We start from the raw sequence: 12,972 nt of genomic DNA, 5'->3' as shown, positions 1-12,972 counted from the left end.
TGAAAAGATAGCACGTGGCTGCTAATAATAAATTACATCAAAGTTACAAATGCAAACCAAGCTCTGGTAAATAGTATTAATGATGGTGACGATTTTATCACATGCTGAAAATGTCATATAGATTTTAGCATTTTGAGGACACTATAGATATATAGAACGTAATTGAGCCAAACTGATGCTCGAGAGAAATTTTGATCTAAATGTGCAAATTAGGCTATCTAGTATAAACAAAAACTACCTAAGTCATCTTGTTCCTTAGTAAAACACAACCATATAAGCCATTTGTGCATCACTGCATTTACTTTTAGTTTCCAAGCTCTAATCTGGGTAGTCTACAACTGGTGGCATGGGAAGAAAGAGAAGGCTGCAAAGACTGAACAAAACGCATGCACTGTGGTATCCTTTATTTAAAAATTGTGAGCTAACTACAGTTGTAGTGTTCTCATTTACCAATCTGATGGCATAATAAACTGGGAGAACATTAACACAATTTCAAGAAGGCATTAGAAACCTGTAAACAAACGTACACACCACACATGCACACACACATACAACATACACGCACACAAATATTATAGTCTAAACACAATTAAAAGTGATGGAAAAAAGCTTTGAATGCGCTAAATCAAATTAAAAACCCTTTGTTATAATAACTGTGGCAATACTGTGGCTATCATGAAAAATATTGTAACTGTTTAAAAGCAAAAAAATACTGGCAATTTGAAACTAGCAGCAAAAAGCAGGTAAGAGAATGGACGATAACATAAGACTAAGCAATATCAAAATTCTAATGTTGATACTGTGTAGGATTGCACTGAAGTAATTTAAAATTGGTTCTTAAGGAACTACTAAAAAGTCCCTTGAAATATTAAATTGCTGCATTTTACAAACAGTGGAAAAGAATAAAGTATTTGGAATGTTACACACACACGCACAGAAAATGTATTAGGCATATCAGGTTATGGTCTTTGTTTATGACCTTCAAAAAGTTTTCTAAAGAAAATTTTAAGTGCCAATGTAGTGAAAGAAAGTTAAAAATTCCTAAAGATGCAAGTCTGAGTGCATTTATCAGTTCTAAGAATATAGTTCAAGGTTGGGGACAAGGCTTGATTGATGCACATTCAAGAAAAAACAACAACGTGGGACCCATAAGGTAGGTAGAGTTCTCTGAAGAAAGTGTTTACAATGAAGGTGTATTAAACTCAGACTATCCTGAAGGAGACTCCAAAGTATGTAGAGTTCTACAGCTCTTCATCAGTTGAAATTTGTTTCATAGTGGCCAATAAATAAGAGTAACTTTTTACCAAGCTGGTTTTTGATACATTCAAACACAAAAATCTTTACCACACATGCAGAGCTGATCTATAACAGCACAAATATGAATCCTGGTTTCAGAAGAAAAGCACATTAACAAGGATTTTTTTTTTCACGGGTTCTTATAAAAATGTCTGAAGCTGCTAGACATCTGCAAAGAGGGGATAAGTTTAGCTTTTCTATGGATTTTGGAAGAAAGGAGATTCTGTTTTCCTAAGGAAGCCAGCCATCCATGAGCAGGGGACCTGTCTTCAGAATCTAAGAAGTATAATGTCTTTAGTGCTTAAATTCATAGCAGGTTCACATCCAGAAAAACTGGCAGGTAGAATGAGGGGAAAATGAAAAGTCTGAATGTCTACAGTATACTTTGGAATAAAATGTGCCGCATAAGTTAAAATGGCTCAACTGCTTTCCGAATGAAGGGCTGCAGTACTGGAGAAGACCCTGTTCCCAGAGTTGGGAGCTGGGAGAGGGAGACCTCCACCTCCAGGGACCCTCTGGGCTGAGCTGTGGCTGCAGGGCCTTATTTTTGATGGGTGTTTCACTTGGGGGAATTTGTGATTTTGCTCAGAAAAATATTTATTTTGGTTATTTTCTCTCTAAAATCAACTGGTCAGGCAAGTTACTGGTGATTTCCCAAAATGAAATCTAGCTGAACTCATATCTTAAGTGCCAGTCAACTCACATTAATGCCCATCAATGACACTGCTAGGTATCAACTGCTGTTGCTGAAGAACCGACCCCCCAAATGACCTAACTAGAGAAATCTATCACACTAGGTGCTTTTACTATCTTGGATGTTTTGAGTTTTAGAGAAATAGTCTTTGTAATATGACTTAGAAACTGCTTCTGTCTGGCTTTGTTTCACTCTTCCTCTTCTTCCTCTTCCCCGTCTCCTTCACCTTCCTCCATGGTTTCCACAATGAGCTCCGCTGTGCAGGTGGCTTCTCCGAGACTGTTGACAGCCTTGCAGGTGTACTTGGCATCATCATCCCCACAAACATCGCTAATGATTAAAGAGCAGTTCCCATCCTCATCGTAGTCTATCTGGAAGTGGCGGGACTCCCTGATCGACTGGTCGTCTTTGAACCAGACGACCTCGGGGTCTGGGTATCCTGCATCACAGGGAGAGAACATAAGTAGCACAAACCGTTATGCAAAATTTCTTATCAATTTATGCAAGGAACTCCCAAGTTACCTCTATTGATTAAGGTGGTGAAGAAGAAAGAAAATTACGATGTTGGCTTTTAGCATCTGTTTTGCTACTTACATTTGAATATGGGCAAGTATGGTAAATACTAGTATCTGAAACCTCACATGAAGTAATCTGCAGTCATTCCATTTCCCGTCCATGTGGGGCTTGCACGGCCTCCCACCTTTATACAGATACAGAGTACTAACCGGAACACTGCCCCATCTCCAACTATATGCCTAGAGCTAAATATCTTCTGGGATTAAAAGAAAACTTTTCATCCTGTATAAAAGTTGAATATAAATAAATTGAAATAAAAAATAAGATTCAGAACAAATGGGCGCAAGAAATCTTTTTGGGGTGATGGAAATGTTCTAAAATTCGATTGTGGTGATGACTGCAATTCTGTAAATTGACTAAAAATTGTACACTGAATTGTACACTTAAAATGGGTGAATTGTATGGTATGTAAATTATAACTCAATGCTGATAACAGCTCTATGAAACATAAGTTAGAGGAGCTGATAATATTTTTAAGAAAAATAAAGCAATATCTGTCTTAGTCCAACTCGAAGACAGAAAATCTGCCTATAGATAACTGGAAATAGACCACATTGATTAGCTTAATTTTAGGACTTAATCCTGTTTCTTCAAAGTTCAGTATTAAAAATTATATATATAATATGCCTTTAAAATATATAATTTGAAGAAATATTTTTATGGGAAAATAATTGTAACCCCAACCAGAATAAAAATTACATAAAAGAACATAAAAAATTCTAACATTCTTTTCAAGTGGAATTTTGTTTTAATCAAAACAGTGTCCAACTACTTTAATTTCTTCTCAGGTCTCCAGTCAAAGTTATACAAATACCAAATAAATAATCCCAAAGGGAAAAGTAAGTACAAAGATGACAATCATGTTATAATAATTTTTTTTAAATAGACAAAGGAAAAATGAAAGAACTTCAAAAGACTCAAAGACTGTGGTGATGGTGGAGTTATAAGCAGTGGCCACAGAACTTTCAGCAGAACCCCCAATCTGAGCACTTTCACACTAGCAAAGGGAGCACATCACATATTTTTAAACTGAATGAAAAGAAAGATTGTGGTGGGTAAGGCATTTACAAGGCATTTTGATAATGGTGCAGGAGAAAAATTGTTTTTTCCTCCCTAATTTTGGGTTACTTTACCCAAAAGGCATTATCTAGTCATATTGCTGGAGAATCTTCCAAAGTGGGAGCCATGATTGGTTCTGACTGCTGTCCTATATTACGCAGGCTTAGAAAAGTTGCTTATTGAACATCTGGGCTTTATTTGGCCAGGCTGAAATGGGAGATAACCCTGTACTCTGGTTGGCACGCGACAGTCACAGGCTTAAGGACTGTCTGATCTTGCCCTTTGTCTTTCTAAAGTGTTGTAGTCTGTGGTAACTGAAATGCTTCGTGTCACCAACATTGCTAAGTTCTCAGGTGCTCTGCTAAGATCCCTCAAGGTCCCTTGAGCTCTAAAACCTCACGGCCACATTATTCCTGGCAGGCAGAGAAGCATGCGGAAGACGGCACGGATGCCTGGATCCCGACTTCCCTCCGGGTGAAGTCACATTGCATGCTCTCTCTGCACTTACGAATCCCACACCAATTCCCGTGACTCCATGACATCTTTAAAAGACGTAAGAGGTTTCCCTTTTCACATACGTCATCTCCCAGAGACACTCAGTGCATTAGACATCACCTTACACGTGAGGGCCTGAGGCTCAGAAGTTAGATGGACCCACAACTCCACGTCCTGTTCCCTTTGTGCCACCCTCCCTTTGAGAGCCTTTTGTGGGCACATGCTTCCCAGAAGCTTGCAAACTTCATTGCGTTAAGCTTGTTCCATCGCCAAATATGTCCATGATAAACCACCTTTAACTTGGGCCTAGAGGCTGATGTAAGTAAGTGAAACATCAACCGTGCCCCTAGGTAAGTCACTGCATGGTACTAACCTTGAGGAGGTGGAGCGGGGGCATTGGGCCAACTCCTCCTGACCCAGTTACCCTCACAGCCTGGTGGTTCCTCATTGCTCCCAGAACTGACATCCTGCCCAGGACACACCGTGGGGGCCCATGAGCCAGCCAAGCCCCTTTTGTAGTAAAGGGAAGAACAGCTACAATTTACCTTCAATCTTGCAGTCAAATCTAGCAGCACTTCCTTCCACAACTTCTAAATCACGAATGGTCTTAGAGAAATACGGTTTTACATGGGGCTTTTCCTCAGCAACAGCCTCCAGGAAAGCTTGGGCCACATCTCCTAGAAGACAGGGAAGAGGACATGGTCACTTCTTCATTCCTTGTTCCCTCTTCTTCCCTAGTTTATAAAAGCTGACTTTTACATTTAAAAAAATATTGTTTTTTTAAAAGAGTAGCTGTAATGTGGCAAATAATGCAGCTTAGGGGACTGCATCATTACACATACCTTTCTCCTGGAGGCAGATTGTCCTGCCGCCAAATGGTTTTGGGGGAAGAGAACTGTGACCAAACTGGGGAAATGTCTGGACTCCCCCCTTCCCTTATGCTAACACATTGAAAACAGAAATAATCTTTAAAAAGGATTTTTGGCTGCATTTCATGCTGTTTTAAGATTTAGTGGAGGGTATCTAAGAACGGAAGCACACCAGCCTCCCGACCTCTGCACCCCTTTGTCCTCCTCCTGTGGCAGTATGCCCTTTCCTGTTCCTTAGAAGGGAGGAGCCAGGTCCTAGGAGCATCTTTGACGTGACAGTAGTTCTATTCTCACGGATGACTGGGGACCAGGATTTGGGATTGTTCCAGGGAAAAGCCGGAACTTGGAGGGGCTCCTCTATTGTCTCCCTCCCCTTCCAGCCATTTGTGGATCATCTGGGAGTGGCAGGGGTGGATCAGGAGGGACCAGACCCATGTGCTGCAGGCTTTGTCCTTGGTGACATCACAGCGGCCCAGCAAGTGGCCTCACCAATGACACTGCCTTTGTGCACTAGAGGGATCTCAACTCAGCTTCTCACTTTTGGATACCAACAGCCCCAGGCAGTGGTGGGTGGAGGGGTGTCTCTGGCCAAATGAGGCACCCCAAGATGATAAGGGACAGACCTTGCCCTGCACGCATCTGGAGCAGGAAGAGGGCTAGGCAGTCACTGAGGTGATGGATGGAGCAGCACCTCGAAGGTGGGCACGTCACTTACTGTGCTGGTCTCCAGGAGGGGCCCTGCCCATCACAGTCTACCCAGTTCAAATGACATATTTCAGCAGCATGAAATGAGGCAAATGGATATGGAACTATCTGAGTTAATTTTTGTTTAAAAGAAAAACACAAAGACAGTAAAAAACAAAACAAAACAAAAAAACCAGGATATTTTTAAAAAGTACACTACTATAGGTAACTTAAATTTTATGTTTGCCTGTCAACATATTAAATATCACTTTTGTAATGAGACAGAAAGGAAACTTTTAATATAGCCTTTGCTAATTCTTCTGTAAACTATAAGGAAAATAATAGCACAGGTCATCTAGTTCTCTTAGAAAAATAATGTTTCCCTCTGCAAATAGTTAAACCTAAGGTTAAACAATTAAATAGTAATTAATAGACTTAGTAACTGCTGTCAGAGCAACCTAAAAGTAGTGCTGAATTTTATCCTTGTATATTGTATTATCAAAAAACAACTCCCACCCCTCAAAAAAACCAACCAAACAAGAAAAACCCTCAGAATGCCCTTCCATCCCCTAGACCTTCCTTTTTCACCAACCGGTTGGAGAAACATCTTCCTGGAGCACCTTACCTTCAGACTCGAGTTTTTCTGCATTGAGCGGGCTGGTTGGTGACCCTGTTGAGGATTTCCTGCCACTGAGCCCTGAGATCATTGCCATAGAGGACAGTCTTCCAATGGCTCTCACAGCATTGCCCGTTTTCTGGAAAAGAGACAACTGGGGTTGGACTCAGGCAGCGTCCCTGGTTCCAGCTGGGCTGTGGGGCTCAGGGAGAAAAGCCCAGCTCAGGAAAAGCAGCTGTCCCTGAAATGAGGGCCTCCGGAGCGAGTGCCGAAGCTGTGCCAGAGGAGGGAGCCCAGCCTTGCTCTGCTCAGCACTATCTGTGTGTCAGAAGATGTTCGGAGAATGGAATGGGGCCTGGAGCTGATGTGTGCGTTAATGTGACTAAACAAGGTCAACATGAGACAAAAACCCTTTTCATACTGTGCTTCAACTCCCATAAAAGGGATAGTTTATATAAAGCAACTGCAGGCTGAGACAGCTCCAAAGACTTATTGCTGACAGGGCCCAGTGGGGCTGTTTCTCGTAAAACAATGCTAGTGATAGGATTTTAATTGGTCAAGAGAATAGTTACTACAGATCCCACAGGTTCTGCTGCAAGGGGGAAAAAAGCACTCTTTTGACCTTGTGCAAGTCGTTTGACCTCTCTGGGCTTCAGTTGCCTTCTCTGTTTAAGGAGGGGGTTGGACAAGATGATCACTCACCAAGGTCTTATTTAGTTCTGTTTATGATTCAGATACTTAAGAGATTTCGAGAAACAGTCTGGCTGGCCTCAGCACAAGCCTATAAATGCACAGTTATGGAGCGCTGCTCTTCCCTGATGTACACCCAGGCATCAAAAAGAAGCCCTGGCGAAATGAAAAGCAACGGCGCTTTGCTCTTCTGAGACGAGGCACCGTGGGAGAGGACAGAGTTTCTGCTGAAAAGGAGGCCAGAACTTGAGATGAACATTTCTTTGCATTGTGAAAATTCTACCAAGCACAGGACTTAGGTCACGAAATCCCCAATAATATACCATGTGCATATGTTTCTCACCTTTAATTAGTTTCTCACCCCTTTTCTAAGGTTAATGGAACGACTAAGATACGAAACTAAGGTATAACCAATTTTTCCCACCCCTGCACCCAAAGCATCTTTTCAGGCATCCAGCTGCTGTACATCTAGAGAGATGTCACAGCAGATGGGCTGCTGAGAGAGGGAGGACACCGTCTGTACACAGGCAAATGGCAAGCTTTCACCCGCCGGACCTCATACTGCCAACGCCATTTGCCTCCTGAAGTAACTTCAGACATTTGTACTTTAGTAAAGTCTCACAATTTTGGACTATCTGGAAAGCCAGTATGCTTCAGTAAAAAGATTATTTCAAAAGTGAAGAATTTCAGGGCACTAAGGAGTCCTACAGAAAAGCGCATGTGCGCACGTGTGTGTGTGTGGTTTAAGTGAAGACCTGCTGTTACCATGATCACTCTTCTGTTTTGCCATCCTTGCTGCAGACTATTTTCATGTGCTTTGGACAGACATTTCATTTTGCTCTGTCCTCTGGCCATCCACCCTCTCAAATACATCACTGTGTGATGTGTGTATGTTTCTGGCCCTGTCACCATGGCAAAACTGGGTCACTCTGAACTGAATCCCGGATGCCCCAGGTGGAGGTGATGAGTGGGGAAGAAGGTGAGGGATGATGACTGACCAGCTTAACTGTGTGCAGAGGCATGTGGTCCTGCAGAGAATGAGACCACTTGGCAAATGTGCATGATCTTCTGGACAAAGCTGTCACTGGTGACACCACTGATCTGTTTGTTGTGCTGGCTGGAGTGTGGAGAGACCCAGTTCTTCCCACAAGAGCTTACCTTGACCTCGGGAACTGGTTAAGAGGTGTAAGAGGCAGGCAGCCCTTCTTACAGAGTCAACCTCAGACAGGCTACTTCCTAATCTGCCAAACTCTCAGACTCTACCCTTCTCATCTCTTGGTTCCCTTTATCCAACACAGATTGGTTTGTTCTGGGCCAGGAGTCTCTAAAACCAGAGGGTGCATTCCCAAGAAGGTACAGGTTAGTTCTTGAACCACTGATTACTGTGTTACCTTGTGCAAGTCAGTTCCCCTCTCTAGGCCTCATGTCCTTGGACCAGAAGATTCAAATCTCCCTGCAGCTCTAGTTTTCCACAGGAAGATCAGGATTCACACTTGTGAAGGTGTAGCAGGGAGTGCTCCTCTTGAGCCCCTGGGCTCCCTAATTCCAAACACCTGGATTGTGACTGACCAGACCTGTCTTCACTTGTATGGTGTGGAATAATGAAGTCTTTCCTCTTGTACTAACAAAATGACTAATATTATGTTACCAGAACAACACAAGTACAAGAGTTATGATATTTCTGAGGAGGTAGCAAATTCACATTAACAAATAAGACCACACACAGGGGGAAAATTTCCATCAGATGCAAAGATATTACAGCATATAATTTCGAAATAGGGAGAAGTGCTTACTAAGGAAAAAATTTTTTTAATAATCTACATCAGAATTCCATCTTTGGAAATTGATTTATGGAAAAAAAATGGATATGGAAGTTGTCAGAACTGGAAAAGATATATATATATATATATATACATATATATGTATATATACATATATATGTGTGTGTGTATATATATGTGTGTATGTATATATATGTGTGTGTGTGTGTGTATATATATATATATATATATTTCTGTGAGAAGTGCATAATATCCAAATGTGAATGTCAAGAGCACTCTGTGCTCTACTGAGCCTAAAGCTTTCCCAATGGCCCTTTGATCCATACTGCTGGGTCTTTATGGTTTCCAGAAAATAAAGATGGCTGTCCATGGGCCTCTAATTCCTAGACCTTTGCTTCTAGCTTTGCATGCAGAAGCCCTGTTATCATGCTCAATTTATCCCTTCTCAATGCTACTACTCACTACCATGTCCTTTAACACTTCTTTCGCTATAAATGAAGAACATACCCTTTTAGAATAACTTCATTCAAAGTCCAATGATATAATTAGGCATCTATATACTGCCTAGTATGTAGGGATTTGTTCCCATGTTACTTCCTCCCTCCCAGGCCTTTTATGAAAACCATACCAGAATGATAACAAGGAACCTTTCCTCGTGCAGCTGTAGAGACTCCTGGGCCACCTGGGCCTGCCCTGCTCCTCTCTCTCCATCACAGTCCACCCCACTCCATTCCACCCCGCCCCACCAAGCACACAGAACCTCACTGCTCTGAGAGGGCACCCCCTATTCCAGGGCAGCTATGCTCCTGGCTCCTGGAGTTAAAAATGTGGAAAACATTTTCCTAAGGAAGCAACGTAACACAAGATGGTCAGATGCAGCTGAACTATTAACAGTAAAATTATGCTTCAGGGACATTATGGGTCAGATGGGATTTGGAATGTCTATTTTAGTGCAACCTAAGCACTGTTTTTGTGGAAAAATCATTTCCAAATGCTGCCACCTATACTAAAATGTGACTTTAAGATTCCTTCTCTGAATTCTGCCCTTTTCTTTTTTCCCTCACTTCCAGAAAAACCCTCTGACTAATAACAGTGTAAATAACAAGAAAAAATTTAAGTGATTAAAATATCAGCAAATTATGGTTCCCAGACCCATCTGGCTGAAAAATTCCATTTGCTTCCTCTCCCATTTCCTTATCTTTCCTGCGTGCCTATCTCTGTTCCCAGCAGATGTGTCAATGCTCCCAGAAAGCCTTAAGTGAGAAGGCTGACCCTTAACCCACAGCCACATCCAGGCAGAACCCAGAGAGACTCCCTCTGAGGGCTACCCCACCCCCACCCCAGCCACCCTATCTGCTCCAGAAATATTGCTTTTTCTTTGAGATCTACTGGCCACAGGATCATTAACAAAGCCAATCTTTGATTTTTGTGGACCCTGTTTTGTTTTGTTGTTAAGACTATTTGTTACCTGATTTCACTGGATCCTAATGGGACCAGAGGGAAAGGTAAGGAGCACAGGTGTTCCAACTCACCTGGCACTTGAGGGTGGCCAGGAGATCCACCCAAACCCTCATATGGGTGAGGGCTAATTAAGAACTGACTTCCTGTGGGGGAGTTCCCACACATGGGGTGGTAGTCCCTTACACCCATACCCAAAGCTCCTCGTTTGCCTCCGTTCCTTCTTTCCACCTTTGCGTGAAGTTGTACTTTTTAAGGGAACTGTGATTTAGTGATTCTGTGTGGCAAATTACCAGTGTCCCTTAAAACAGTGATTTCCTTTTTCTCTGCCACATAACAAAGGTCTAAATGCCCTAGGTCCCCTGACTGCCCAGCTAGAAGGCTCTGCTCCTATCAGGTCAGCATAACCAGCTGAGGTCCAGTTCTTGCCATTGTGCCTTTTCCTCCATCTGTGCTGTTATCCTCTCTTTTCTGTGTTCCAGCCCATGTTCCACGACAAACTTCAAACCCCTGCCCTGGCAGCATTTCCTCACAACCACATCCAAGTCTGGTGTGACTGGCTCCATTCTCCAGTCCACACTCACATATATGGGTATGGAGAGCTATACTGGTAGTTTATAATTCTTGGTGTGCATTATGTCCTTTTATGTCTATTTGCTTCAGTTCCCCCATTCCACTATACATTCCTTGAGTATAGAAACCATGTACTCTCCAGTAGCCCAGGAATTTTATAGTACTAATAGTGATAATAAACAATAATACAATGGATGATAAGTTCTCTATGTCTTTGGATTATCATTTTATCCACCTGGTATCAATTGGAGGCAATTTTATGTCACTGTTAAGACTATGTATTTTGCAGCCAGGCTCTGGGTTTGAATCCTGCCTTTCCCACTTACTAGCTACATGATCCTGTGTGACTTTCCTAACCTTTCTCTGTCTCAGTTTGCCTGAGAAGTACGGATAATATAGTACCCTCCTCCTAGGTACTAGGATTAAAAGACTTAATGCGTAGAAAGTGCACTGAATGTTCCCTGACACACGGCCAGCCCTCCCTACATGTTAGCTACTGGTGTCATTTTTGAACACTTCCTATATGCCAGGCAATGTGCTAAAGGCCAGATGAAGCTAATCTCATATAATTCTCACAACAATGCTGTGACGTTGGTACCACTATTATCTCACTTTACAGATGAGACAACAAAAACGTAGAGAGGTTAAGTCATTTGCCCAAGGACACGTAGCTAGTAACATACAATTTCCCTAGAGAGCGGGGACTGTGTCTCTCTTTGCAGGTTATATGCCCTTCTCCTTCATCGAAAAGAAATGTTAGACCGTCACTCTACTTTTAAGGAGGTCACATTCTCCAGGGTTGCCAAATAGTCCTAAAGGTGACATTGCTCATCCCTAGCCCCAATGACATGAATTGTCCGTGTTGGTCCCAGACTATTTCAGAAACAGATTTAAACATTTTTGGAGTGGGGCCAGCGCAAGTTTGGAATGAGGGTGGCTTGAATAAAGCCAACAGGAGGGCAAGATCCCAGTCCAAATCGACCCCCTCTTTACCTGCCATTTCCTTCTTGCCATATACTTCTTCATCCGGTCCTTGGAGAGCTTCTTGGCCTCCATGTTCTTGGTGTCTTTCATTAGCCATGGATGCTGAAGGCACTCAGTACAGTTCAGGCGGTTTCTGATAGAAGCAGAGATCAGAGGATTTCTGAGCGGGAGGAGACCTCAGAGACTGCTGGTCAGATCAGAAATGGGAGGTCACCTGTCCCTGATCACACACGGTAGAGCCCAGAGCTCTCTGCTCCCAGTCCATGCACCATAATCAGGGTCACTGTGATCCTGGCCTTTTTCCTCTCTTGGTGTGCATTACACTGACCAGACCTAGAATAGGCTAGTGTTAAGAAGAGTTAACCACCAAGTAAGCAACTGGGGTCTCATGACCTGCCACTGGGGTCCAGGAAGGGTAAGTGCTGGAGGGCAGACATGTCTGGAAATGGCTGGCACCATATTCCAGGGTGGGTCATTCTGCTGGTCACATGGGAGCTAGGGGCTGTGGAGGCCTAAACCTTCTGCCACCCTGTCTGGTGGAGGGGTGAATGAAACTTAAGCCCAAATCTCTGAGAATCCCTGAACTCTCACATCTTATAGTGTGGTTCAGTATCAGGTTTTTCTTGTTAAACACAAAGAGGTATGTCCTACATATACCTGTGAATTATGACAACCTTACAACAGCCCTGAAACTCACTTCATCTCTCTGAAAACTCTGGGAATCTAGAAATAGTTTAGGGCCATCACCTTAATTGTAATAGGACTAATAAAGCCCAAAGAACAAAATGCTAACATTCACAGGGAAATGAATATAAGTAAATTTGCTAAGTATAGCAAAATGTAGTGATCTTTAGATAAAGGGATATGGATTATTTTAATTTTTCTTATATTCAAATTTTCTACAATTTACATGTATTACATTTATTATAGAACAACATTTTTAAAAAAGTGCTGATAGATGATTTCTGGTTGAAGAGACTTTAAGAGTTGAGTTTAAGAGTTGACGGGAATCTAGTGTCTTGATCTATTTGAAATCAGTTCTTTGGTGAGTCCATTTTATGAGCACAGAGGGGAACACAGCTCATTACTGAATGAATTCATGTCAGATGAGAAAAGAAGGTGTATACATAATACCGCATTTACCAAATCTTTGGTAAATGAAGCTTGGTTGACAAAAGCCATCCTTGGACCAGAGTT

The 12,972-nt window shown here is 42.3% G+C and overlaps 1 protein-coding gene across 3 annotated transcripts in view; it reads right to left on the bottom strand.

Annotated features, from left to right (window-relative positions):
• Positions 1-374: 374 nt before the first annotated feature.
• Positions 375-12,972, bottom strand: part of MYLK (myosin light chain kinase) — a 123,124-nt gene continuing 110,526 nt past the window's right edge. For all 3 annotated transcript variants that reach the window (XM_019652518.1, XM_019652524.1, XM_019652531.1), the window contains 4 exons: positions 11,785-11,908; positions 6,299-6,428; positions 4,666-4,797; positions 375-2,429 (listed from right to left, as the gene is read on the bottom strand). In XM_019652518.1, coding sequence (XP_019508063.1) covers positions 2,179-2,429; positions 4,666-4,797; positions 6,299-6,428; positions 11,785-11,908 — 637 coding nt within the window. In that variant the 3' untranslated portion in view covers positions 375-2,178. The remainder of the gene's footprint in view (positions 2,430-4,665; positions 4,798-6,298; positions 6,429-11,784; positions 11,909-12,972) is intronic.

The sequence above is a fragment of the Hipposideros armiger genome, unplaced genomic scaffold (assembly GCF_001890085.2).
Source record: "Hipposideros armiger isolate ML-2016 unplaced genomic scaffold, ASM189008v1 scaffold_8, whole genome shotgun sequence".
Classification (NCBI taxonomy): domain Eukaryota; kingdom Metazoa; phylum Chordata; class Mammalia; order Chiroptera; family Hipposideridae; genus Hipposideros; species Hipposideros armiger.
This window is presented reverse-complemented; position numbering and strand designations above follow the sequence as displayed.